At 40.7% G+C, this 27,956-nt stretch overlaps 2 protein-coding genes across 2 annotated transcripts; both read right to left on the bottom strand.

Annotated features, from left to right (window-relative positions):
• Window positions 1-2,903: 2,903 nt before the first annotated feature.
• On the bottom strand, window positions 2,904-14,704 carry ptbp2b (polypyrimidine tract binding protein 2b). Its single transcript, XM_015957266.3, has 17 exons — window positions 14,590-14,704; window positions 13,569-13,590; window positions 13,404-13,455; window positions 12,732-12,895; window positions 12,538-12,609; window positions 12,393-12,464; window positions 12,140-12,298; window positions 11,864-11,974; window positions 9,865-10,033; window positions 9,521-9,598; window positions 9,199-9,311; window positions 5,719-5,752; window positions 4,329-4,421; window positions 4,124-4,240; window positions 3,916-4,015; window positions 3,747-3,824; window positions 2,904-3,675 (listed from the first exon to the last, which is right to left on the bottom strand). Exons 1-17 carry the CDS (start codon window positions 14,595-14,597, stop codon window positions 3,546-3,548), a joined length of 1,572 nt encoding a protein of 523 aa, XP_015812752.1. The 5' UTR covers window positions 14,598-14,704; the 3' UTR covers window positions 2,904-3,545.
• Window positions 14,705-18,085: 3,381 nt separating this feature from the next.
• dpydb (dihydropyrimidine dehydrogenase b) lies at window positions 18,086-27,738 on the bottom strand. The gene is made up of 25 exons (XM_015957265.3): window positions 27,556-27,738; window positions 24,298-24,408; window positions 24,121-24,203; window positions 23,940-24,027; window positions 23,703-23,864; window positions 23,329-23,525; window positions 23,113-23,194; window positions 22,909-22,996; window positions 22,722-22,829; window positions 22,467-22,636; window positions 22,178-22,388; window positions 21,845-22,029; window positions 21,551-21,766; window positions 21,224-21,388; window positions 21,075-21,143; window positions 20,882-20,965; window positions 20,679-20,799; window positions 20,431-20,550; window positions 20,067-20,209; window positions 19,797-19,851; window positions 19,600-19,721; window positions 19,323-19,472; window positions 19,180-19,242; window positions 18,913-18,990; window positions 18,086-18,798 (listed from the first exon to the last, which is right to left on the bottom strand). The coding sequence occupies exons 1-25, from the start codon at window positions 27,586-27,588 to the stop codon at window positions 18,634-18,636; spliced, it is 3,069 nt and encodes a 1,022-aa protein (XP_015812751.1). The 5' UTR covers window positions 27,589-27,738; the 3' UTR covers window positions 18,086-18,633.
• Window positions 27,739-27,956: the final 218 nt, after the last annotated feature.

Genomic DNA, 27,956 nt, shown 5'->3' with positions numbered 1-27,956 from the left:
ACCAGGAGCTCAGGAGGAGGTCAGCCTCTCTGATGGGAGGTGTGAGAGTGTCGTAAAACCTTCCACAATGCCTTGGTGAAAATGTTAATGTGTGGTCAATAAACTACGGAAGGATCCCGTCATCTCAGAGCAGATGAGTTGAATAGTCTCATTTATATTGCCCATCGTTTTAAAAACACACAGTTTGGGTTTCAGTGTTTTTCCACTGAGCTTCAGGCTGATCTGCATTATTCTGCACAGCCAGTCTTAAATGTAAAATGACAAAATGTTGTATTTTTCTTTATTAGTGAAACTAAACAAGATCTAATGAAGACATGTGATGCAAATAAATATGACATTTTTTTAATTGCTTAAGTAATTAAAAATATATTGAGATTAACTTAACGCATACTGACCAAAGATGAGGCCAATTTAACACAAAAACAAGAGTCAAGTTTGTCTGAAAACACTCAGATGGATCAGAAATGATTATTTCTGTCTAACGAACCTGTGTCTCAACAGGTGAGTCAGGTAAATGAACAGTCACCAAGCTGCAGCATGGCTCCTGGCCGTTCCCTCAGCTGAAGGCCACCTGCAGAGCAGAACAGAAGCTGCACCTGGATTAAAGCTCCGTCCACCATCTGCACCAGCAGCAGTTGTGTGATAACCTCAGCCTGAATGCTGAAAGCCGATCATTCTTTATTATCCTCTAATAATGTGTATGTGTGTGTGTGTTTGTGTGTGTGTTTGGTCTGGTTCCGCTGACAAACAGAGGTTGTAAATGGCCTGTATTTGATATAGCGCCTTCTAGAGTCAAGGAACCCCCCAAGGCGCTTTACAACACAGTCATTCACCCATTCACACACACATTCACACACTGGTGGTGATGAGCTACGATGTAGCCACAGCTGCCCTGGGGCGCACTGACAGAGGCGAGGCTGCCGAGCACTGGCACCACCGGTCCCTCAGACCACCACCACCAGCAGGCAACGTGGGTTAAGTGTCTTGCCCAAGGACACAATGACAGCGGGGCTCGAACCTGCAACCTTCCGATCACGAGGTGAGTACTTAACTCCTGTGCCACCATCACCCACATTTAACTCTTATTCACAAGTTTTAGCTTCCTTTGAGACCGTTCAGCAGCTCATTGATATTTTGTTCTACTTTTATGTTCTGTACCCATATTTTCCCCTTTAGCCCCAGAATTTTACTTATAAACAGCTAGTTAACTGAACCTGGTTTACACTGATCTCTACTGGATACCCAGGGTACTGCATCAAATGCTTTTAGTGCGCGTGCTTTCTGAGGAGCCAAAGAAATTATGTCAAGGTTAAAAAAAACTCTTATATTAAAACTTTAAATCTAAAACTAGCAAACCATGTTTGATGATTTTGTTGAGAAAATCTGCTGTCTCATACCGATAATTAGGTCTGACTTTATTTCTCCGACAATTATATTTCTGCAAAAGGCTTTTTGTAACATGCACAAAGGTGGTATTTAAAATGGCATTGGTGAGTTTTAACAAGCTTTTGACAACATGAATGTGTCAGCTATGATGCAATGGCCATATTAAATAATTTATTTTTATCTTAAAGGTGTGGTTTACTCATTTATTATATTTGCAGTGTTCTACAGTGTAAATCAATGCCTTATGAGTAATTTTAAAAAGCCATGATGCTCCTGTTCTGAGATGCAGACGTTCGCTGGTGCAGAGATGGACTGAAAACAGCAGGATTTCTCATCATTAATGATATGCACACACCTGAACAATGTAGCAGTCACTTTCACCATCACACTCTTCGCTGCAATATAAAAAAAAGCCTTCCTCTGGACAGGTGCGAGCCAAGAATTAAAATTCAGGGACATTACAGTGTGAGGATTTTCAAATTGTAGCATTTTACCATCTATTTTCTATCCGAAGCTAATGCAGGATAGGTGTAGGAGACCATTTTCTTGTTCGGTCTGCATGAAAAACCCAGAGTGACTGATTATAATCAGAAATCATTAAATTAAATGTTTTTTTAGTCAACCACACCTTTAATGTGTCTGCAAAGATCAGGCCTTCATGGAGATCATGAATGTCAACAAGGTAAAAAAAAAACCCGCTGTCATTCAAGTGAGAACACACTTTGATGACTCAGAAAGAGAAGCAGAACAGTAGAAAAAGTGGAGAAAAAGAAGTGAAAGCAGAGCGACAGAAAGAAGTTTATTACAGGTAAGATACAAGAGACCAAACTATCCGTACACAAAACCACACTTTTACTTGAACTGGTTGGTAGAAAAAGACAAGTTTAATTTGTGCTAGTCTGAAATGTTTTCACAAAAGAAACAGAAACCAAGTTTTACAACAAACTTAACAGAAAATCAAAGAGCAAAGAAAAATGTTCCTACCTTAAAGAAAATAAAACCACTTTGAAGAGCTCGGATGAACGGTGACCCAGCTTTGCTGTGTGCATCTCTGCTTGAAGAACACGATCACACAGACAGAGGACTGGGAATAACGTCAGCTTAGACCACAAACCAATAAAATGATCCGTTTAGACAATCAGATCAGAGAATAAAGGCACATGTGGTCCCAACAGGCCAGACCAGAATCACATGTTTATTATTCGTTTAAAAGGACAGCGTTAGCACGCGTCCAGTGTTTTTGGCTGCTTTTCTAACAAAACTGGGATTTTAATGTAAAAACTGTCACCTTTAACGATGCATGTGGTGAACTCGGTGCATGATTCAGCATTGTTGACTCCAAATTTAAACAAAGAAAGGATGTGAAACAGAAATGGTCCTCCTGTGAAATAAGAACAAGCTTCAAACTGAATTTTTTTTCCACACACACCCAGCTCCTGGTCGTTCGGAGGATTTAAATACCCGAAAACATGATGAACTTGGCAGACTTTTTTACCTGTGGTTAAAAGTTACTGAAGTTAGTGAAGTGAGATACGCAATTCTAAGATGCGTAGATCTGATCTGTCAACATTTTAAACAACTTTGTTTGATCGTTACATAAAAAAAAAAGACGTGAAACGTTCAAACACACAAACAGATCCGAGTTCTGATTCAAGCCCCTGACTTTAGCTGGTAGTGTGTCACAACACGAGCCATCAGCTCACCACACCCGATGGTGGAGGAAACCGCAGTTTGCTTAGGAGCACAAGATGATGTCTCAGCAGTTTATGAAGAACGAACCTCAAACGTCCAATAAAAGTCTAAAAGCTGAAACTGCCCCGCTGAGGGGTCATCTCTGGATACCAAAGCTGAAATCTGACACAAATTATAATTCCATGTCTTAATCCCAGATGAGGCTTTTTCACCTGTAAACACTCTGATGTTGCGACGGACCTTCACTTCACTTGACTGAACGAAAACCACAGGGAGCTGGTGCTTAGCAGCTTTTAACGATAAGACGCTTTTAGAAACTTGCCGAGCTAAACGCTGCTGCTGCTTTAATGGAATTAGCTTTTCTTTAAAATACTTCAACGGAAAACTATTCACAGAAAAAGTTCAAAAGAGGACAAATGCCGTGACTTCTAGTCAGAGAACTCGTTGTTTCAGAGCTGGTGTGCAGGTTAGATGGTGGACTTGGAAAAGGAGACTTTAAGGTGGTGGTTTCCTCCCATGTCGTAGTTGTGGAGGTCAATCAGAGTCTGGATGGCTTCCTCCACCGACGACATCTGGATCAGAGCCATCTTACGGTCCCTGGATAACAGAAAGCAAACAAATAAAAGTGCCTCTTTGGAATAAAACAGCAAAACAAATGTGTTTCTTACTGGAAAAACTTGAAGGCCTTGACCGTTCCTCCACTGTTAGAAAACAGAAGACGGAGATCATCCTCTCCAACTCCATCCCTGGAAAAAATAAACATAAAAACAATCCATGAAGCAAAAGTCGCCTCATTTTACTGCCAAATACAACCGATGTGCTTCGGTGTGGACCCACCTGATGTTGGAGAGGTGAAGTGTTGCAGAGGGAGGAAAGATGTTCTGAAAGTTTTTGGATCCGGGTTTTTTGAAGCGGTGGAGTGGAGAACCAGAAAAATCTGACAAACGAAAGCAAAACTTTAGGAAAAAGCCGATAACTGCATAAAAACTAGAAAATAAAATATCATTGTTGTAAATAAAATGTAAAGATGCAGGCATCTCCCTACCTTTGGTTAGTAGCTGGTCATCCAGCCCTTCTCTGGGCAAAGCGACGGTTTGATGCTTGGACAGCGTCACTCTCATCACTTTACCAAACACCTTCTGACCATTCAGGTGACTCATGGCTGAAAGAAAGACACACGAGACGCGTAAACGCACACAAGGATAAACTAGAAGCGGCCGGCTGGATAACAACGTCACGAGCTGACTCACCCAGCTGAGCCTGGTTCCCGTCAGACAGCTGGATCAGAGCGCTGTCCTTTTTGTTGTAGAGGATCTTCACCCTCTGAACATCACCGTAGACCCCTGGACGGAGAAAGAGACAGACAGAAAAACAGACAGCGAGAGAGAGAGAGCGTGGAGGAATAGATGAGGACAGAAGAGAGAGCAGGAGAGATGGAGCCGACGAAGATAAAAAGAAGAGGTGTGAAGGATGAAAGGAATAAAGTTAGTGCTAGAAAGACAAATGAAAAGAAAAGATGGACTCTTCCCATTTGACTTCTATCTCAAACTCAACCAAACGCTTCCTTTAATGTGAAACCTCAGCTGAAACTGCTCAAACTGACTGGCAGGTTAATGCTGGACAGGAGTGCAGGATTCAGTCTGATTAGGTGGATAAAATGTCAAACAGTGCAGGAAAATTAAGTAAAGACACTTTTACTGAACCAGATGCACTAACCTGACAAAACATGCTGCTGCACATAGACACGAGTCACCGAGAAGACCTGAACGACTGCTGAGATCGTTCTTTTAGGATTATACTGGTTTAATTTAGACGACTGGGAGGCTGGTAATCCAAACCGCGATGTTTTATTAAAGAGTAACAAAGATGGACTACGACTAAAACAACTTGGTACAAAATCTAGAGAAAAAAGGCAAAAAGACAATAAGGAAGGACGAGCTAGAGCGAGTCTGAGGGAGCGAGAGAGTCTGCAGGATTGTTATGATCTACTTCATCATTAATGTGGTGAGAAGACCTGGCTATGTGTTTAAGCTTCTACAGCCAGCGTTCACACGATGCTGCTTCCATACAAAACCCTCTTCTCCATTCAGCCATAACATTACGAACACCCAAGTCAGGGACATGGAGTTTTAACAAGTTATTCTCTTGTTGGTCCTCCTGCTTACTCTAAAATCTCATCACTCCATGTCGTCAGATTAAAAATCTCTGGAACAGGAAGTCCAGACGGACTCATTGATGTCTCAGACTGTGAACACGACCCATCAGTGGTCATAATGTAATGGCTGATCTGTGTAGGTCGTGCAGACCTAAACAGGAAGCTTCAGTTAAAGAGGTGGAAAACAAATCTAACAATTTTTAACTAGATTAGAACTTTAATATGACAACATCGGAGGGATTACGGCGTCTTCGTTGTCTCCATTAAGTCACAAGTTAACCAAACAATCCTTCAGACTCGCAGCTCGTTCGATATAAAGACAAAAGTAAAATCTGATATCTGCAATCAACAGTACAATAGAGAAGAGCTTGGAAACAACAGGCAGATAGAGAAGAGCAGAGTGCCCACGACATCACTGAGGAACGTGAACAAAACTGGATTAACAGAGAGAGATAAACAGATAGAATAGTAGAGGTTGAACATACCGAAGAGGGTAAAGAGACTTTGAGGCGTGACCATCTTTAGAGAGAGAGACCGCAGAGCAGAGGACAGGAAGAGGAGGAGCAGAGGAGGAGGAAGAGGAGAGACGAAGGTAGAGATCAGACCGCCCCGCGTTGGACGAGGGGGGAGATGGTTGTTTCCATGATGATGAAGGAGTGGAGCAAAGATGGAGGGGGAGGTGTGGGAAGGCAGGGTTTAAATTAGCAAAGTCATAAACAGATTATTATCAGATTAAGGAAAAGAAGGCAGGAGAAATAAAAATAAATGATGGTATTATTAATTAATTAGTGGGGGGGGGGTACATGGGGAGGTTCAGGAGGAGTGCGTAGCGTCAGAAAGGTCAAATAGAAAAAAAATGTTTAATGGAAGGAGAATGGGAGGGGAGAAAGGAGGCGGGGGAGGGGAGAAAGGAGAAGAGGACAAAAATCAAAGCAGAGGTCAGTAAACAGAGCATCAGTGGAACATCAACGGAGTCTGAATGATTGCTGGTCGAGTCTAAAAAAAACACACACGCAAAATAAAAACCACCAGGTCACACACACTTATTCCACACACACACACACTCACCGCTGGATGCAATTAGTGAGGAAAAAGGAAGGATGGGGAGAAAATAATTCACAAAAAACAACAAAATCTTTGAAATAAACAAGGGAGTACCATGAAGCAGATGGCTGGAGGAATCAGGAATCAGACGAACTAAAGTCCAAGTTTAGACTGACGAGGGACCAGCTCACTCACACCTTCAACACCATTAATAAACACAAACAACTGAAGGAGATGTTCAACATGTTCTGTCTCAGTCTGGAGGAAGGGGAGGTGCCTGTGAGGTTTCTTGGGCTAGAACAGGAATGAGCTGATCACGAACATATCCCACACATCTTAGCTTCTTGACTCAATCAGCAGATAAAGCACCAGTTGATGTTCGTGAAATAAACTGGTGTTAATGTTCTGTCTACAGGGACGGCATCCAAACAGAAATTCAACAAACATTTAATGACTTTAGGTCACTGTTTATGCATTTGTCCTCCACCCAGACCAGCTGATGTTAGCCAAAAGAACCTCTGTTTTATTCTGGAAACAGGACGCGCGCGCGTGCGTGCGTGTGTGTGTGACATAAAAAGCATCATGACGGATGTAAACAAACTTGTCATGGAGGAATGAAAACAAGGGTTGTTTACATATTCATTATGGTAATGCATTAATTCACACCATTACAGTAAGTTCCTGCCATCATGTACAGGCAGACATTTTTATTATTTAGTAAAAGCGTGTGAGATTTCTGCTGGAATCTAAATAATTCATTTTAAATCTGCAGAAACTCTGGCGGCTAGAACAAGAACAACGTTCTTTAGTCTACATCGAAGTTCTTCTCCTCGGCGTGCTCATGCACGACACGGTTGGTGAGGATTTCTTGATCTCAATCTGACTGACAACAAAAACAAAAACAAAGTGAGGTGGTTGAAAGCAGCCAGAACGCAACCGTGACCTCATCTTCTCATCAGGGATGGACAGATAGAAAGAGAGAGAGAGAGAAGAGATGAAGACACAAGAAGAGGCAACAGATGCTGTAGACATATAAACCATAGAGTTGTCACACATTTAGAGTAAGAAAATAAAACACAAGTAAAGTCAAAAACAAACAAACATCTGCTGTCAGCACACAGAAAACACAGAGATTCACAGAACCACTTATAGAAGACAGCATGGGCCGTCATTTTAGCTTAAAAAGACACCAGACTGGACATGAGACAGTTTAGAGACAAAAACCAAACAGGGAAGTCCCTGTAACACACACTCATACTCTAGCTTTATGTGTGAGAACCCCAGCTAAAAGCTCTGAAACACTTGTTAGAAACTAGAAAAGTGTTTGTCGGGTTCTGCTTTAAACGAGACAACGAGGATGTGGAAGGCCTTCGACAAACCTAGTCCAGGGTTTCCCTTACATAGGCGTAGGCGTGGCGGCCCGCCACGGCTGAAATCCCACCGCCACGCCTACAAGATCCCAAGTTTTTTTGTTTTTGTTGGCGCTGTTTCCCGAAGAAGCAGCGGGAACTACTATGTTGTCACTTGTGATCACAGCCGGCGGGCAGCAAGAAGCAGGCAGGGCAAGGTGAAGTTACAGCATAAGTTACTGAGTTTAAAATTAGAAAGGTAGCAGTGGATATAATGCTTTTTGGTTTACATGTTTCAGCAGCATTAAGATAAACGAGTGTTGACGATCTTGACAGGGTTTCCTCCAGTGCTTACTAGGCCAGGTTTTCCTCCCCCCACCAGGCTAAGCATCACTTATTCATGTAAAATTTATTTATTTTTTCATGTCTGATTTTAACCGCATCTAATACTGTATTACGGTGTGAGCGCAACAGCGACAACTTAAGATCGACGCGTGAGCAGCGTGAGAGGTCGGGTGTTTTCATCTGAACCCTTAAAACCTCCAGCAGGCTACGCTGCACTATTGACGTGTTAGCGCGCGGCGCTAACAACTTAGCGACGTGACATGTCTCGGAGAAAGCGTAAAAACACGTTGGACGCTTCTTCTGAAGCGGGAAAATAACACCTCTTCTTAAGCAGAGCACGACGTCGCCTCGGCTCGTTCACGGCCGAGCCGGACTGAGCTCGATAACATTGACCCAGCACAGCCACTGGGTCGTTGGAGCTGCCCCGTGACTGCCTGATGGAAAACCAGCGGGTTTCATCAGACTCGTAAAGTTTCTTGTTTTTGCTGGGGACCCCCTGTATTTTACCGCTCCCTCCTGCAGTCTTCCCCTATTAACATTTAAAATGATTCTGTAAACTCTGTGTATCAATAGAAACAATCTCTGCCTCTGCCAGCTGCAGTAAATGTAGTCTCCAAATAATAAATAAGAGGTGCATTCATCTGTGTATCTCCTTTGACCCGCATTAGTGATATTCTCAGCACCAGAACAGTGAAGCAAAGAAACACATTCCTGAGTTTGTTAGTAATTTTATTTATTATGTGCATCTAACCTGTTCTATTTTTCTCTGAAATGAGATCAAATCAGTGCTTCTATGGGTTGTCTCCTCTCTGCACTGGAAAATTTTACTTTATTTAGAGACGTGTCATAATTTCGTCCCCCCCCGGCCGGCCCCACCGCCACAGCTGGAAAAATTCCTAGGGGAAACCCTGCTAGTTCGTATTTAAAAATGAGCTTTTGAACACAACAGGGCTGAAAAGGTGGCGCACACCGCCGAGAAACCCCATAAATAATCTGTTAGTCACCGACGTGTTACAGAAAACTAGATAAAAGGATTCTTATTAAATCTAGGTACAGAAATTTTAAAAAGGCTGTAAAATAAAACATTTTTCATGCACACACTCACACACCAACTCACACTGATGTTAATTCAAAGGATTTATTCAAAACAGACATTCAACATGAAAGATTTAAGGTGGAACTAAAGAAAGGAGCGTGTTTAGTGTTTGTTCTGTTTAGTTAGTGTACCTCTTCATTTAGGTTGGATGCCAACAGGACCCCCGACACTCCAGACCCGGACAGAGCAACACGGCCCGCAGCTGCCGCCGCCGCCGCTGCAGCGCTCAGAGGGCTGATGGCTCCTAACAAACAATAAAAATAATTTAAAACAGGTCAGGATCAAACCAGCAATAAATTATTTATTATTTCAACAGATCATTGAAGATATGAGAAGCCTGCTTTCCTTCCTCTGAGCTTTCACACGACCCAAGCTGGATATGATCCATAACAGGATAGAAAACAAACATAAACAGATGAAAAACAGGATTTAATTAGTAAAACGTGTAGATACCTCCACCCTGTGAGAGTGAGAGAGAAGAAGAGAATCCTCCGCCACTAGAGTAGGAGGCTAGAGCTCCAGATGGGGTACCTAGGAGACAAAAACAACTAGATTTATTCCGCAGGACACTCTAACCTCACACCAGGAGCACAGAAGTTATGTTTTAAACAATAAATGTGGTTTTCCATTAGCTAAATACCAAAAGTGATAAAACGGTGCTGATGTAAATATCCCGCTTTAACCCACGTGGCAAAAGACTGACCATGTGATGATGTGTGTCAGAAAAGGACTGGATTTTTCTAGAAGGAAGTATGACTGAATGCTGTCCAGACAGATGGAGAGACACGTGTACTTACCCAGTAAGGAGTGATCCTTGTTGGTTGACTCTCCGTCTCCAGTAGGGAGGTCTGGTCTGGTGTAATCACGACTCTTATCATTGTTGTATTTAACATTGAGGTTGACCAGTTTACTGAAGTCTATCCGTAGAGTGCAGCATGAATTATAGATGTTCTGTCCATCCAGCGACTGGAGGACACAGGAAAAACGTGTTAAAGGGACTTTACGGAGTTTTGAATTTTTATGCTCACGATTAACCCCTCAGGCCAAAAGCGTAATGGCAGCTTCAATAGTAGGCTCGTGCACGAGGCGCGCATGCTGTACGTGCACACTCCTTAACGAAAATAACAGCTGAGACAGTCAGACAGCTCCGTGTGTGTGTGTGTGGCCCGGAGGACAGAGGACAGGAGAACGCACAGCTAATTAATTAAATAATTTGGTTCTGTACCTTTTTCTTCAGCACAGCTGAGCCGACAAAGGGTTATGATTGGTCAGTCCTCCTGCATGCTCAGACCATTCCTTTCCCTTGCTTGAAAAATTGTTCCAAAATGAAAGTTGAACCCACTTTTTTTTTTTCATCTGTGAATTCAATGCCGTTAGGCGAGTCTCAAATAAAAATTTGGGCATCTTACTGTAAAAAAAAAAATCCCATTAATGTAAAAAAGAAACTCTAAATAAACTATGTTCACATCCAGAATCGAACCCGGGTCTTCTGCACGAGTCTGCCGTCTTACTAGGTGAGCTATAGCACCAGTGGCGTCTTTTCTATCTGTATCATTTATATCCCTGATGATAGCTGAAACAAAATTCAAAGAACGGTTCGGAGTGAAAAAGGCTATTTTGTAGCTAATTTGCAGGAAATATCTAGAAGAAAGTAGCTAAGGGTCCTCAGAAACGTAGCTAGGTTCATCACTAGGCGTTAGGAACAGCGACAAAGTGGCTGAGTTGGCACTACCTCACTCTCTGCTGCTAAAGCTACGGATAGCAAATGCTACGGGCGATGCCTGAGCGTGAACGCACATGAAGCAGTCTGCTCAACCCGAGCAGCTCTCTTTTTCTGTGATTTTACAGAAAAAGAGGCAATCACAGTAAAAATGCCAGGGCTCATTCTACAGGACCAGGGCATTGCAGGAGAATGTATGAAGAAGAAATTTATTATTTCTATACATGTTTTGGCTGTCAAACTTCCATAATGCCCCTTTAATTACATGTGATTTTTTTAAAATAAAACAACTGGAAAATGACTAAATCTTGATGGCAGAAGAGAAGAAGGCAGCAAGATTTTTTTTAAATTAAGTTCAACTTTCACCGCTAACAAAAAACCCGTTTAAAGGGACATCACTAGCTAGTTTTTATTTCTGATGCTAATAAAACAAGATCAATATCTTTTTTTACTCAGATTAAATCTAAAACAAAACTCTTACAAAGCATTAAACATCAACTTTACTCATATTTTGGTCTCAAGAAGGAATGAATGAGTATGTCATTCTCTGGGGAAAACGAGCTCTGGTGCGCCTGTTGATGACGAATAATTCAGCCGAAGGAGAAAGTAGCTTCAGACAACAGGATTTGGAGTTTTGTTTTGGATAACAGCAACGTGACTTCCACTGACTGTTCGCTTTGCAACGTTGATGTTTTATCTCCACAAATAACACAAGCCTGAAGGAGTTCTGCTGTGTGGTGGAGTTGCTAATGCCAACGATTAGCTTCTACTAGACGAGATGCTCTCTGCTGTTTCCTGGACACTAAACCAACAACAGCCTTCCCTATCATGAGTAAAGATGGACAGTGTGACATAGATATGTCGGGCTTTTCTGAACAGAGCATTTTTCTATTTTCTATCAAAAGCTAATGCAGGAGATAAGTGTAGGAGACTATTTTCATGTTAACCTGATTAGAATCAGAAAAAAGTAAAAGTTAATCTAGCCTTTAAAAGAATTGTAGGCGTGAAAAATAAAACTGAGTTGATTTTTTTTTAACTTCTAGTCTTTATTTTGCAGAGATGGTGTGTGATCTCACCAGTTTAGCTTGCTGTGCGTTGACTGGGTCACTGAACTGCAGAAGAGCTTGGAACTGGTTGTTCTTAGTAAAGGTTATGATCTTCATCACAGTTCCAAATTTACTGAAGATCTAAAAGCAAAAATAAACATGTGACATCACCAATGAGAGTTTTTAACATTTCTGGTTAAAGCAACACATCCACAGAGTTTTAATTTAACACCGTGAGCTCATGAAAGGCTGTAAGGAAAATCTTAAGACTCAATCTGCCAAAAATGCTGTAGAAAATAGTGTTACCTGTTGTAGAACATCCAGTGTTACAGGGTAAAACATGTTGTCAATAATGATTCGGAGTACAGGACTGGGAGGTGGAGCGAGCTCCAACACTCCTTGGTCAGAAGCAGGAGAGCTTCCATCCTGAACAGCTGACACTGCTTGCAGCACCGCCTGAGCTCTCTGAAGTGAGAATAGACAATTAACACAAGACTGAGTAATAATCAAGTCCAACAAAGGTCTACACGTGTCTAGGGCAGGGACAAGAACTGTTTACCTGATTCAGAGCAGAGTCTGTTTTCAGTTCTTTATGGTTGGAGTACTGGATGAAGACTGGAGAGTTTCTGACCTAACAGAGGACAAAACAGTCACTAGTGATGTCTGACAGGGAAAACAGAACCAGTAAGAGTTGAATTTCAGACCTGTGGTGTGACGGCTGAGTAGTAGTTCACCATAGTGATTGCTGCTTCCTCTGTACTCAACTCTAAAAATGCCTGGAAATGCAGTGATGCACATTTGAGATGAACAAATGATTTCCAGAGATGTTTTTCATAAATGATAGTTGGGGCTGCCACGCCATTCCTGTTCCATGATTAGCTCATCGTCATGCGTTTACCTGGTTTTTCCCCTTCAGCATCAATATATTAGTGACCTTTCCGAAGGGCAGCCCCAGAGCAATGACTTCAGTTTCTGTCACTTCGTTGGGAAGTTTTCTGATGTGCAGGACTCTGGAGGGGGGCGACTCGTCCAGGCGCTGTTTCTTACTGTCACTACCGTTAGCTGAACACGGAGACAAGTATAAATATTAAAGGTTAATGTAATATAATCAAAAATGGGTTCTATGGGTTTTCATCCAAGGTGATAATTATTGACACTGCAAAGTATTTTGTTACAAATAACAGGATCATCTGAAATGATCTGAGAGCAGATCAAGGACTAATGTTCCTGCAACAGGAGTCTCACTAAAAATACAGCTGAATGACTTTGAGCTGATACAATCTGGCCAGACAGCATGTAGGGAAAAACAATTCTGGACTGGCTGGGGTGGTGAGTAAATGTCATCAGATGTCACGCTCATAACTAACATACATAAACCAACAGTAAGTAAGATAAAATGGGTATGCAGGCTCACAGAATATTAAAGCATCATATGCTTTTGTTTTGAAGGACAAAGACAGAGAGATCATGAAAATAAATGCAAAAAAGCAACAAGATTCAAAACAACACAGCCACAGCCACTTGCAAATCTAAAGTTTAAATGATGCACTCTTCGTTTTTCTTTCCTTACCGGCCATGGAGCTGGGGCTGCTGCTGTACATGCTGAGCTCATCTGAGCCTCTCTGGAATCACATAAACAATTAAAACTGCTCAAACTTTTATTCCAAACTGGATAAAATGTGACACATAAGTCAGAAGTTAGCTGATAAAAGGACAAAAGGATAAAGTAGTTTACCTTCACACCAACTGCAACATCACTGCAGAGGAAACGTAATATGAAGATAATTAAAGATTTCTAACAGCAATCAGTGCAATTTACTTTATCACTACGATAATATATGAATAAAATCAACGTTGGTGGTTTTAGTGCCAACGATAACGATAAACAGAAACTATTTTAAAAATATAAATAAATAAATAGAGAGAGAACAGGAACTACAGCAACATTTTAGAGAAACATTAAAAGTAAATCAAAGGAACCTGATTAGAACATTAATTTTACTCAAAATTCATAAACTAAATTTACTTTTAAACGATTCAAAAGGCTTATTTTAATTAGGTACTTTTGAGGTGTGGTTTTGCTGTCATTGCCTTATCTTTCGGTATTTGAATCCTTCTTTTACATTCTTTAATGGCTCATCCTTTTTAAATACCACAATAATCCAACAGCATTACAGTACTGTAGTGAGACCTTAGAGAAAATGTTGTAAATCGTGGTTTTTAAATTACGTTTGTGCAGCAGATTTGCTTCAGACAAAGGACCATTATTTTAGGATTAAGCTAGCGGCGGCAGACAGGTGTATGAACGACGTCAACATCATATTTCATAAGCAATGACGTTTAACTCTATAATTCAATCTTTATTAAAGATATGAATAAATTATTAAACCATTTATTTCGTTATTCGCTCTATCGAGAACACGACATTGTTAGCTTAGTTACGCACGACATAACGAACATCGTGACCGCTCAGCTACAACGTTGGTTTAGCTTAGGAGTTTTGAATTAAATATGTTGTTAAACCTAAGTTTACCATAAATATCCGTCTATTTGGTTGCTAAATGACATTTACAAGGCAAACAGTTAGGACTGGGTATGGCATGCTAAAGTCACGCTTTTCTGACCAGAGGAACGTCAAAGTGTATAAAGGAGCTAACGTTTAGCAAGTCCGTAAGACAGGCGCGTTAAGGTAATGTAGCGTGGGTAGCTCTGCGAAACGAAACCGGTACCCTTAGCAGAAATTAAGAAACGTTTACCCGTCCATTGCGTTTCTTTGTCTTATTCTGTCTGTTGATCTGTCAGCACACCGACCGATGCAGGCGCTGCAAGCAAAATGGGCGTTCTACTTCTAAAACTCGGTTTGGACAAACAAGTAATAGGTGCGATACTGCCGCTACCTGGTACGGAGTTTAAACTACACCAAATTTTCCTGAAAAATTGTGTATTCAAACCAAACTCACACATTTTATTTATAGAGTTCATCTTAAAACAAGTCCTGTCGCCAAAAGTGCTAAACAGAAAACAGAACTCAAAGATAAAATTACTATCCAGGTATACAAAACAGTCACATAGCTTAAGGAGGCTGAGGAAATAACTATAAAACTATAAAAGCATGAATACATTAATAATCATTCAACATATAAAACAAATCAACCAAAACACTTTCTTGGGTCGAATTAAAAGCTAGTGGAAACAAATGACAAATATTAAAAAAGTCAAAAGACTGAGTGGATCTCACATTCACGGGCAGTTACGTGTAAATGAAGACACAAGGAAAGTATTAAACACATGATGATAAAGTGAAAAATGGCGTACAAAGTTAGGAAATCACCTGAAATCACCCCGCCCCTATGGTACTAATTGGTAGCAGTTGATTTGGTCCTAATTGAGGGGAGGGAGGAGACTTAGGCTCCTTATAAAGTCTTCTCATTACGCAGGAGGCACACAGGAAAGACTTCATGATGAATAAAAGCAAAGAACTCTCCCAAGATCTTCGTAATCTTATCATTGAAAAGCATTCTGATAGTTATATATGCATTTCTAGAATGCTTAATGTTCCTGTGAGCACTGTGGGGGCCATTATTCGGAAATGGACAGAGCCTCAGTTCACCATAAACGATCAGTTAGACAGGGTTAGACGTCTGTTTAATGCCTGATGAGAAATCGTTTGATCAAGTGGAAGGGGACTATCTCTTTGAGACTTCAACAAAGTTTAAACTTGGACCCAAATCTATATCCTGGATAAAATTGCTATATTCCTCTTCATTGGCAGCTGTCCTCAGCAATAATATTATTTTGAGATTACTTTGGTTTGAGCCATGGAACTAGGCAGGGATCCCCACTGTTGAAATTGCTATTGAGCCTTTGGCCACACGACAGAACCCAGGTATCAGTGGCTTCTCGTGTCTGTAGGGCCAGATTAACACTTTGTTGTACCCTGGTCAACAATATTAAAGGGCCCCATCATCACGACCCAAGGATCACCATAATATGGTCACATACATAATATTTTACTGTAATATGCAATAAATATACTCAATACTTGAATGCCTGACATCACGTAACCCGCTCAGAGAAACCTTTGACCCACCTCGTGTGGACTGACCAATGAGGAGAGGGTCTTAACTTGAGGCCCTCTCTTCATAGGTCAGTCTGCATGAGACTGACTCTCAACTGACGTTCAGTCGTAGGCAGCGAAGCGTCTCTGTGCAGCACAAAAGCCTGGGTGGACAGTTTGTTTAATATAGGGCGACCATATTTCCATTTCCAAAAAAGAGGACAGGGGATCTGTGCCTATGACGTCACACTATGGTAACGTCACACAAACCACGCTGGGACCCATTTCTTTGTAAGAACTACATTAATATAAGATTCTACAAATAAAAGGGCTCTAAAACAATTCATATGTAAATATTTTGCATATTTATTGCAAAATCTAATTTTTCTACTTTACTGCTGCAACAAGGTTGTATTAATAAGAAATAATTATACCTTTTGTTTTACTACAGCATCGGTAAGCTTCCTGTGCACAGATTATTAAGGATGCTTGTTTCAGCTGTGAGATTAGACGATAGGATCAATGAAAAAAGAAGTTGTCACATACTCCATGGAAACTTTCAGAGAATCCACAAATAGTGGCTTTCAAATGGTTTTGTTACTTTTTGCAAGTTTAGAAAAGAAGCAGATGAGACGACATGTCTGATAATGTCTGAGGGGTTTTTATAAACACAGCATAACTAATACTCCTGGACAGGGTATGAATTACACAGAGGCTTCTGGGGAGCCCAGTTATGGGGGGGGGGGGGGGTTCATTTTGCCTTGGCCCCCAAAATGCCTTGAAACGGCCCTGGGTGTGTGACTGAGTTTTGAAGGTGATCTGTACTGTATCAGATATATAAATATTACATGTGTGTAACTTATTGTTTTATACAGGTAAAAACGTGTAGTAGAGATAAGTCTACCTACATTTTACTTTTCAACACTTTGTTTTCCTGTCCTGTCTGTCTCTCATCTTCCTGCATCGCCTCTAAACTCTCCAGAAAAACTGCTGCCTGAATTCTTACTTTTTCACCTCATCAGTTACTTTTGAGCAGATCAAAGGGATCTCCTGACCGCAAAGCGGAGTGCGCATTTTGATGCTGCATCAGTGAGGTGAAATCACCGCAGCACAGGTGATGAGCTCCACAGTAGCAGAGCGCTTCAGGCACAAATAAGACAGAAAGTAGAGAACATGTGCAGACATGAACGATCATATGTTAATTATAGTTTTTTTGGTAGCACCACTTTGAGAATGGACCGTGCGCTGGACGCAGCAGTCTAGAGAGCTGCACACCAACGATCATCGCTCTGCCACTCTTTGTGCTCTCTGCTCAAAAGAGTCCATGAATGATGTAATATAGGTAGAAAACATTTTTTTCTGGCTCCCCTCGATGTGTAGGATATCCAGCTCCTCCATAATTCGATCCCTGCTCCTGGATGAAAGACCGGACATTTTCATCAATACAAGACACCCCCCCCGGACGTCTTGGTCAGATAGTGAAAAGCGGACATGTCTGGGGAAAAGAGGACGTATGGTCACCCTAGTTTAATATAAGGCGGGAGATTACAGATACAGTATTTTGCTCGAACCCTTGCTGCCCTGGGCCCTTTAGAGTTCGTGGGCCCTGGGCAATTGCCCAGTTACCCATATGGTTAATCCGGCCTTGCGTGTCTGGGATCTACAAATAAAGTCTTTCTTTATGCCGACGACATGCTTTTGTTTATTTCAGATCCTCTTGCTGGTATCATTTGGTTGGATCATTGGCTATATTCAGAAAAGTGAAATGATGCCTGTGATTCTTGGACTGTGGCTAGAGCTCACTTATACAGTTTATCATTAAAAAATATCTATTTGGGTGTGACGTGTTTATTAAAAATGCAGTTCCTTCCTTTCCTCCTTAGTAATAATTTTCTGATGAAGACAAAAACCAAAATTAGGATTTTTATTGGTAGAGGGGATTTTTTTTGGGGAGTGGAATCACTGGATTAAATAATTAGGATTTTTGGATTATTGAGATGAAAGGTCAACATTTCTGGTCAAGAAAAGAAAAACACTGGTGAGTGACCCTTCATTTGATGTAATAAAATGTTGTGCTGCACTTAATTTATCATGCCAGAGATGCCACTGGTAATGACAAGACAAATTCAAATCTAAATTAGCATGCATACAATTTAACAGTTACATTGTTTCAAGGGAACAAATCAACACAACTGTATTTTTCATTTATAATTTTATTTAGTCCAAAATATTTGGTGTAACCCAAGAAAAAAAAGATAGAAATATTGCATGTTTTAGTTTTAACATTTTTAAACTCTTAAATGTTGAGGTACAATTATGAATAGTAATTATTCGAAGCAGATCTTAATCTTTATTAAAGGGCAAGTCACCCCAAAATCATCTGTTTTGCTGATAAACTATATAAATGAGTGTAGTCAATAATTTAGCACATTAGTGCATCTTTGTTAAAATTTAAATATTCTGCCTGAAACTGTCACTGTTGCACCCTCTTTGGGTAAAAACTCTGCACTGCATTTTAATTTAAATCTGCCATCGCTATTGGCTAAGAGGTACCCTATGACATTAGCTGGTACCATATGATGTCACAATGCCATTGCGAGCCAGTGTGTGCGTGTATTTGTTAGCGGGTCCGCCCTCTCAGTCTGCCAGGCAACAGCATATGTTGCACTTTTCAAACAGAAAGTGGGAGTGGAGTAACATCCTGCAATGGGATGACTTGCTCTTTAAGCATTTGTTTGTTCCTTTAGCAGACAGGATTAACGGGTACCCCCCTTTTGGGGACATGAGGTGTTTTCCTGGTAACCATTTTAATGCAGTCAACAATTGGACAGACACTGAGACACAGAGTGCAGCCTGTACAGCTGTCAGTCACAAAGGGAAGGTGGGTCTCTGGGTCAAACTGTATGGCCTGAAAAGATAAAAAGAAATTCATGTTTCAGGATTGAATGCATAAACTGCTCAAAACATTTTTAAAGATACAGAAAAGGTAGGTGTTTAAGGTAAAAGCAGCTGAAAGACACACCTGGTATCCAGAGTCATTGCAGGTCATGTAACATTTACCACAGTTGATGCACATATCTTCGTCTATCAGAGCCTCAACCTAAAAAACAAACAAAGAAAGGTTTTAAATATTTAAAAGGATTGATCATTTTTGTCTACATAGAAATTTTCCAAATATTTAGTGAATTGTGTGGAAGACTTTTAATGTAGTTTTTCCAGTAGGTATCTTTTTATTAGTCTAAACTCAGATTTATGTGTTTAACAGTGAACATGCTGTTGTGCTGTGTACCTGCTCCATGTTGTCAAGGTCCTGGTACGCTCCAATGTAGCGCAGCGCTCTTGCTATCACATCCTAAGAAACAATATAAACTTTGCTTAACAAAAAAAGTGTATTCACTCCGGTTGAGTCATATTTGTAATTGTGTCCCACACCTTTACTGCAGGCACGGGTTTATTGGGCTTGTTGACCCGGTCTACGTTGGTTTTTGGCACATCGTTTTCACCTGCATCTCTGAGCTGTTTCTTGTACTTTATGATGGCTTCAGTCCTCCGATGGAGGTATGGACCAAAACTAGGAAGACTCTATACAAACCCAAATGAATGAGAACGTTAGTGGGAATAAATATTAAAACATCACAGCACTTGAATAAAATCAGGATGGATCATTAGCAAGGACTGCAACAATAATGTCCATATTTTATACATGTACCTTTCCAACCAGGTCTTCCAGTTTGGAAACTGGTTTTCCTCTCTGGTGTTTTTCCGTTGGAGGGGTCTGACCGTCCCAGTCTTTCAGCTCCAGGCTCTTCAGGTACAACAAGGCTTTTAGTCCTAAACACAAAGTTACATTAACCATCATTCAGTTAGGAAATCTTGTACTGATGCAAAAATAAAAAAGTTACCTACCAACACAGTAATCCTCAATCACAGTGAAGTCCTGGTTCTGAACTGCGCTGCACACCTGACAAAATCAGAAAATCTCAAGACTTATTTAACAACACAGAACACTTTTAATGGGAGGTGAATGACAGGCTCTGCAGCAGTACAGAATTTACTTTATCTTTTGTGGGTCAGTCCATAAAAATCTAGATAAATAAACATATAAATTAATAACTGTCTTTTGCGAGAATAAATCCAGCATAAGCACAAATGAATAATGTTGATTTTTGCTCTCACCTGCAGCACCGATGCCCCGGCATGGAGAAACTGCAGCCCCGTCTCTGCTGAGTCGATGCCGCCGGTGGCCAAGATAGGGAAACTTGGGATGGCCTTGGCAATGGCTGATACAGCTTTGAGGGCAATGGGTCTGATGGCATTACCTACAAATTGAGCATGCTTCACTCAATTTCAGCTTTTCATTGTAAAAATACATTTTTATAAGAACTGGAAAAAGTCTGCTTCAAATGCAAATGTATTTCTGATCCACCCTCTTGTAATTAAGCTTAAACTAAACTCATGAAACATGGATTCATAAGGAGACAATATTGACCCTGTTATGAAGCAGGCTATGCATTGTTAAACACCTGAGGACCAAACATACCAGACACTCCTCCATACGTAGTGCGCTGGCTCGCTCCAACCTTTGGCCAAGGCGAGCCGTCGGCCTTCAGACCCATCAGACCCGACACCGTGTTGGTGGCGGTGACTCCATCTGCTCCACCTGTAACACACAACAAACACCGGCTAGGTGTCAAACATGTTCTGCTCATCATTTGTACCTACAATGTAAAGCTGATTAAAAAAAAAAAAAAAACAACAAATAAAAAATGGAAAATGATGTAATGTCACCTTCATGTGCAGCTTTGGCAATGTCAACAATGTTGGTGACATTTGGTGTCAGTTTGGCAAAGAAAGGAATGGAAATGGCGGCACGCACCCATCGACAGATGTTACGCACCAACACTGGATCCTAAATGTACAACAAACACACTCAAAATTATAAATTTGAAGCTGTATTATTCAGACATAGTAACTCTATAGAAGACAGATACCTGTCCACAGGCTAGTCCCATCCCTCTTTCTCCCATCCCATGAGGACAAGACAGATTTAGCTCCAATGCATCTGCTCCAGACTCCTAAACACACACAGATAAAACTGGAGTTAGGCTACATTTCAGTTTAATTATACTTGTCATATTCAGTAAATAAATACATATTTGATCTGTGAGACGTGGCCTGTCTCACCTCAGCCATCTTGGCCAGAACTGTCCAGTCCTCCTTATTGTAACTGCACATGATGCTGGAGATCACCACCTGAGAAATATTCAGTTTTAAACAGCTTTAACACAAATAGATGTGATTAGAAGAAGGAGGAGATGTGATAGATCTTTTACGTTGTTGGGAAAGTCCCTCTTCAGCTCAGTGACTGACCGACACCAATAAGCTGCTGTCTTCTCACTGATGAGCTCGATGTTCAGGAAGGAGCCTTGACCAGGTCCAAACACATGACCTGAGGTGGTACCTCGCACAATACGAGGAGACACATTGGTCACCAGGTCCTGCAGAAACACGTTAATATCTCTGAGTTAGGGGGTTACTCAGTACTGATGTGCTGTTCGTCTTTTTCTAAAGATGTCCTGATTCTCTGTGCCTTCTTAACACAGACGCAGCTGTAAAACACACGCGTTAGGGAAGACATTGTGGAGTACGCTGTCTCATACCTTGTCCAGGCCAAAAGTTTTGGTCAGAGCAAAGCCCCATCCTTGTTCAAAAGCTCTCCTGATCATGGCGGTGCTGGTGGTAGGAGGTGCAGAGGCTAGGCCGAATGGGTTGGGAAACTTTATACCACACACCTCAACGCTGATATCCACCTGATCAATGGCACTGTAGAACAAAGGCAGCTTTGGGACTGTGTCCACTGTGTGCCCATGTAGAGACTAGAAAAATGAATCAAACACAAAAACATGACTGAACTTGCTTTACTTTTAACAACTAGAGAATCTGTTCAAGTGTACCTGTATGTATCTGTGAATGTGCCACGAAGCTTGTTTCCCATCATTCACTGACTCCACAGTGGTGTTTGCCAAACCAGCAACGTCTCCTCCTGCAAACACCCAGGGCTCACTGGTCTGCATGGTTTCTGTGTTGATCTCAGGAGTTCCCCAACGAGTCAGTTTGATAGGAACCATGGCTTCAGTCACTACCAAAACACACACACACGCACGCACGCACGCACGCACACACACACACACACAATCTGTTTGTGAACGTGACTAATGCTGAGTGATTCTTGATTTATATCCATGATTAAATCAAACAACAAAGCAGCTATTATGCTGTTTCCTTACACTGAGGTTCATTCAGCATGGATCCAAAAGCACTGATGATGTAATCCGCCTTCAACTTAACAATCTGATCCTCGTCTTCCAGCCAGTCACCTTCCTCAGTCTGCTCAGTGCGACAGAACTGTAGCCCGGCGATCCGCCCGTTCTTCATGATGACCTCACGAGGAGAGAGGAAGGGCAGAAACTCACACTGCTCCTCCCTAGCCAGCTCCATCTGACAGAAAACAGTCCAGACATGAATCCATCAATGTATCTGTTTACGAACTTCACCTTTTCATCTACCTCCCCATACCTCCTCAGGAACAGCTCTAATGTTGGTGAAACCTTTCCTGAAGCAGATGTAAACTCTCTTGGCTCCGCAGCGGAGAGCTGAGGTGGCACAGTCGAACGCGGTGTCCCCGGCCCCCAAAACTATCACCACTCCCCTCATCTCTGGGAGGGAGGACCGGCACTGGCACATGCCTACAGAACCAGATACAACAATAACAACAACAACAACAATAAAGATGTAAACGTTTCTCCTATATCTTGATCTTGTCAGCATTACCTTTCTTGCTGGCAGAGGCCACCATTGGCAGGAAGTCTTTAGAGGTGAAAAAGCCTTGATCTGCAGTCAAACCCTGGAAAATTGCTGCTCTGTTGGCCTGAGGGAGACCTAATACACCCATATACAAACATACACTTTATAAAGACTTCACACACACATAAAAGACACAGGCAGTGATTAAACCTACCAATCCCAATGAAGACAGCCTGAAACCCCTCCTTCTTCAGGGAGGACAGAGTCATTCCATTAACACCTAAACCTTTCTCACAAACCACCTGCACAAATGTTTAATCACAGCTTTAGGGACAAGATGGTTCTCGAAACATATATTTAAGTGTTTAACTTTACAAACATTACTAGTAACGTTTAAAAAGATGCAGCAGGGTTTTACCTTGACTCCCAGGTCCTTCATCAACTCAATTTCAAACTGGACGACCCCATATGGAAGTCTAAACTGAGGGATTTCTGAAGTGCTGCATGAAAGAAAAATATCTTCAGTTAGTTTTCATTAGTTTTAACTGGGAACCCCAAAATATTTCAGATTTAAACGGCATAAAATCTCACTTAAAAATATTCTGATATTCTATGGATGATTTTAAAATGATACCTCAGTCCTCCTGTGTACTTCTGCCTCTCGAATACGGTGATGTTATCATACCCAAGCCTGGCCAGAAAAGAAGCACAGCTGATGGATGCTGGGCCACAGCCAATCAGAGCAATGGGGGTGTGGTAAGATGCTGGCATCTCATTGGCTGGTGGGAGATCAGGATTCCTGGTTTGAGGGATGCCCATTTTGCTAAACACCTATAAAGAAATGGACATTGCACAAATGAACTTAATCAAGACTAAAAATAAAGTTGAGTTTACTTGAATAACCAACTCACATCATGTGCAGGCTTGTAAATAAAAAACAGACTCACAGCTGATGTATCTCAGAGGTTGAAGGTTGAATTGTTTTTAAAAATGATGATAAAATTGTACCTCGGTAGCAAACTGCTGCAGCCCTCCAATGTTGATGGGTCCTTCTTCAGAGGCGTACAGGTTACATCCCCCGACACACAGCTCTGATGTGGGGCAAACCATCCCACAGGTCAGGCCCAGAGGGTTGTCAGACAGGATGGCCCGAGCTGCTCCATAGTAGTTCTGTTACACAACCACAGGTGTGAGAAAAGACCTCTGATGTCCACTGATCGTTGCCGTCTCATTTTTCCCCTTTACCTTGTTGCAGATGCTTGTAATAAATGACTTGATGTCCAGATTTGTCGGGCAGCTCTTCTGACAAGGAGCATCTGCACATTTTAAGCACCTGGACACACATTTGTCGTATTTGCAGTCTGAAATCTGCTCTACTGTGTTATGTTTTTACAGATTATTTTTGCGACAGTAAACATTTAGTTACCTCAGTGCTTCTCGCAGAGCTCCTCGTTCACTCAGCGTTGTGTGTTTGATGTCGTCAAAGTTGTTCTCCAGCTTCACACACGACTAAATGAAAGAGTGAGGAAAGAAGGAAAAAAAATGAAAACACATTTATAAGTAACAAAATAAAAGTAGAGAAAAACGCCTATTTACGTCTTACATCACAGTTCCTCTCAGGGTTTCTCTTCCAGTGTTTCTTTTCTTTCTTCTTACTTGCTGTCGACATGATCTGAGCGTGAGTTTTCACCCTGGGATTGAGAGCCAGAATGCTCTATGAAAGAAAGAGGAAGTGCTTCAGTTCAATAAAGCATTAGACTGAGATCGTTTATTTTTTTTTATGAGCATGCATTTATTTCCTGGAGAAATAGGTTTAAGTTACTTCTGGACACTAGAATAATCGCAGTTGCATCTTCATAAAGTTTTACAAAGGTAGTACGAGAAAACAATGTGCTTCTCTTTGTGATTTTATTTTCCATAATATTATTATTTTTTTTATTATTATTATTATTATTATTTAATAATGGTACAATACAATTATTGAACTTGATAAAAGGATTTTATTGTGAAAAAATGAAAGAGAATAAAAACATCACATTTATTATCATTTTCTTATTAAATAATACACCTTTTCAGTAAAGACAAGCAAAATTTGTAATTCAGTTTTTTTCTTCCAGTTTTGACATGATGTAAACTCTTTTGAATAAGTAATATTTGCCATCAATTGTGAATTGATAAATGCATGAACGATAATTTAAAAAAAATACCAACTTTTCTTTTGCATTTATTAACTAAATGTTTAGAATTATGGATCACAAAGTACATGATGTTATCTGTCTAACAGCACACACACACACAGATCCACAGCTAAAACACAGGAACAGGAACATTCTAGGAAATCTGGACGTTAGCACAACATGATTAGATAATGATGAGCGGCCAGGTCGGTGTGCTGCAGGGAAGTGACCTGTTGCTGCATTCATAACAGAGGAAATTCAAAACTCAGATATTTCAGTCCAGTAAAAGAAAAAAAATGTGTAGCAGAAGACGATCTCCTTATGTTGTAGCAGTTTTAATTTGTCTTTTCAGCCTAAATCTTGTGGAAATGCATATTTTAGAGGAATTCCTTGAACCTGCTGCTTGACTTGAGCACGTGCACACTCAGATCTGAACTCCACCAGCCACGTGCAGCTGATCAACACTATGTACCTAAACACATGGATGTTTGCGTAATAGGGCAAACTCATTTTGGTGTGCTGATTGACCTTTTGTTCATTCAGCTACAGCCTGCAATGATGACAGAGCAGCACATACAGTATAAGACTGATGATTGACAAGCCTAACCACTGCTTTTGTGCACTGGTTAAAAAAATCACAGTGGAGGAGCCCTGCAGCAGCTAACCTGTTCAGTTATTGTGCCATCAGTATTGATTCCACTCTCAACACTCATTTAATTAAATGTCCAGTTTTTAGCTTAAAATTTATATTGGAACAATTTTACTCTTCAACTTTTTTATTCTCAGATTAGTTATTTGACATTTCTAAAATCAATTCAAGACTCACCTTTTCAGAAAATTTTTATTTGTATTTTTGGATCTATGATTAATATTCATCAAATTATTAATAACTTTTAGACATTAAATTAATAAAAAGAAAAATTTTACTGTTGAGTAATTCTTTAGTCAATAGTTTCATATGAATATATCACTATTATTCATTCTGTGCTTTAGAGGACACTTGTCTCATAATGTTTGGCTTTTGTTTGATAATTCAAGTTTATTTTCTGTATTTTCTGAGTTCTGCTCTACTTCCTGTGTCATCGCTGCTTTTCCACTGCCCTCCCTGTTGTTCAATCTTGACGGACCTGTTTTCTTCACATAATCAGCCCAGAAGCCCTCACTCAGTAATCACTTTCCCAACAGTTTAATAGTACTTTTTAAAGAGTTTTTATTATAAAAATTATCTCTAGTAAAACGATATTCTACAAGGGGTTTGGGAACATATTGCAAAGGTGTTTTAGTGCGTCAGAAGGGTTTAGAGTTTATAGATTAGTCCTTCTGATCTGCGCTCGAATCTCTGGTAGTGATGCGAATAAAAGCCGTTAGCCAAATGCCAAAAAATGAAGAGAAATATTTTGTGTTGTTGTCAGAACCACCAAGCCTAGAAACCTAGACAGACTCATCGGTCGGTCTAGCTGTGCTCCATAGGAGCCTCAGCAGGCCAATCACAGTGCTTTATCGCTTCGGTGGGCCAATCATGGTGCTCTATCGCTTTGGTGAGCCAATCATAGCGGTCTATCGCTTCGGAAATAGCAGCAGGGCTTTGACGAAGCGAAACAACAAAGGTGAAACGACTTTGGCGTCAACTTTGGACTATTTAGACTTGGGCGTTTCTTTGAGTCAAGAGCAGATAGAGGAACTTAATTCCTTTATTTCGAAAATATATGTTTGTGTCTTCTTTCACGGTTTATGGCAGACTGCCCTGTTGACTGACATCCGTAGTTGTGCTTATATCATGTTGTATTTTTGGAGAGAAAGCTTGAAAAACAACCGTAGATCCCACCCCATGACTGAGGCCTTTCTATGGGTAGTGGCCAGACTATATATTCACATATTTAGGATAACCTGCCAGGCTAAGAGCCACCCGTTTCTCATCATCAATGACCTCCACGGTTTCCATCTTTTGTATTGTATTTAGCTTTGTCATTAAATTCCTGCAACACATTTGTTGCTAACACCTCACATGGCGTCTGATTTCTTTATGCATTTCCATGAAATGAGACAAAAACTAAGCAAGCAAAAGTAAACGTTTAACAACTATTATTTAAGACTTTCTTTCATATGGTTTGTTCCTCAGAAAGCTCCAGCACAATATACAACCATCACTCAGGGTGATGAAAAACTGTTGAAAATAGAAATTCTCCACAAATCCAAACTTTTGTTTTTCAATCTTTGAACTTCTAATTCCAAATCTACAGCTGATTTAATACTGAATTTCAAACCAGATGGGACAATGGTCACTAACTGCTGTTTAAGCGACATAATTGGGAATCTGAGGTTGGAGGTCTGTAATAAATTGACCAATCCTCAAATCCTCATTTGCAGATTTACAAAGTTCTTTTAAAATGAGCATACAGCACAGATCTACCTTCAGATTTTGTTCCTAGCACAAAGTAAATATGATAAAATCCTACTCAGGGAATTAAAACAGTACCTATGAATTTAACAGTGTACTGTGAAATTCAAATGCATCTGCAAAAACACATTTTACCCAACCAACTGGGTTCTTACGGAGTCTCAGGTGAAATTCTATCGTCTAAAGTTTATTTACATGTTTTGTTTCATCATCATTTTAATCTTGAATGTCACTAAAATGCTACTGAGGTCAACAAGAATCAGACAAGCATGCAGTTTTTCTTTACCTCAATGTCAGGAAGATCTTTGCTCAGCATCATGTTTCTGCCTTAATTTAGAAATGAAGGTTTGCTTTCTGAAGATCTTGAGAAGATCCCTGCTGGCTTACTTCTGAAGCTCTGTCCAGGACCGCCCTGCTCTCAAGTGAAAATCTCTAAGGATCGTACTTTTCACCCCTCCTCTTCCAGATCAGAAAACAAACTGATGCCTCTCAGATCCCGAAGCCGCATCTCTTCCATAACAGCCTGTTGGTAAGGTGAATTAGTAGCTGGAGCTGTTATCTAAGGGTCAGAGTTCAGCACATATGAGCAGAAAAGATACTTTTGGGTGCATTGCACCTGAGTTTTATAAGTTAAACAGTAACAAACAGGATGCCAGGCTGAGACTCCACCTCTAAAGGGGAGCAAAG

This window comes from Nothobranchius furzeri, chromosome 11, assembly GCF_043380555.1.
Source record: "Nothobranchius furzeri strain GRZ-AD chromosome 11, NfurGRZ-RIMD1, whole genome shotgun sequence".
Taxonomy (NCBI): domain Eukaryota; kingdom Metazoa; phylum Chordata; class Actinopteri; order Cyprinodontiformes; family Nothobranchiidae; genus Nothobranchius; species Nothobranchius furzeri.
The sequence above is the reverse complement of the archived record's forward strand: the minus strand, read 5'-3'. Positions and strand labels throughout refer to the sequence as shown.

Coding starts and splice junctions, on each gene's coding strand:
- ptbp2b (XM_015957266.3), bottom strand. Junction 11,975..12,139: donor CACTGGATGTTCTACAACAG/GTAACACTATTT, acceptor TTTTGCTTTTAG/ATCTTCAGTAAATTTGGAAC. Junction 3,825..3,915: donor CTTCACCTCTCCAACATCAG/GTGGGTCCACAC, acceptor TATTTTTTCCAG/GGATGGAGTTGGAGAGGATG.
- dpydb (XM_015957265.3), bottom strand. CDS start 27,588: ATGATGCTGAGCAAAGATCTTCCTGACATTGAG. Junction 20,210..20,430: donor TACGTATGGAGGAGTGTCTG/GTATGTTTGGTC, acceptor CTCAATTTGTAG/GTAATGCCATCAGACCCATT. Junction 19,722..19,796: donor GATTGAGGATTACTGTGTTG/GTAGGTAACTTT, acceptor CTTTGTGTTTAG/GACTAAAAGCCTTGTTGTAC.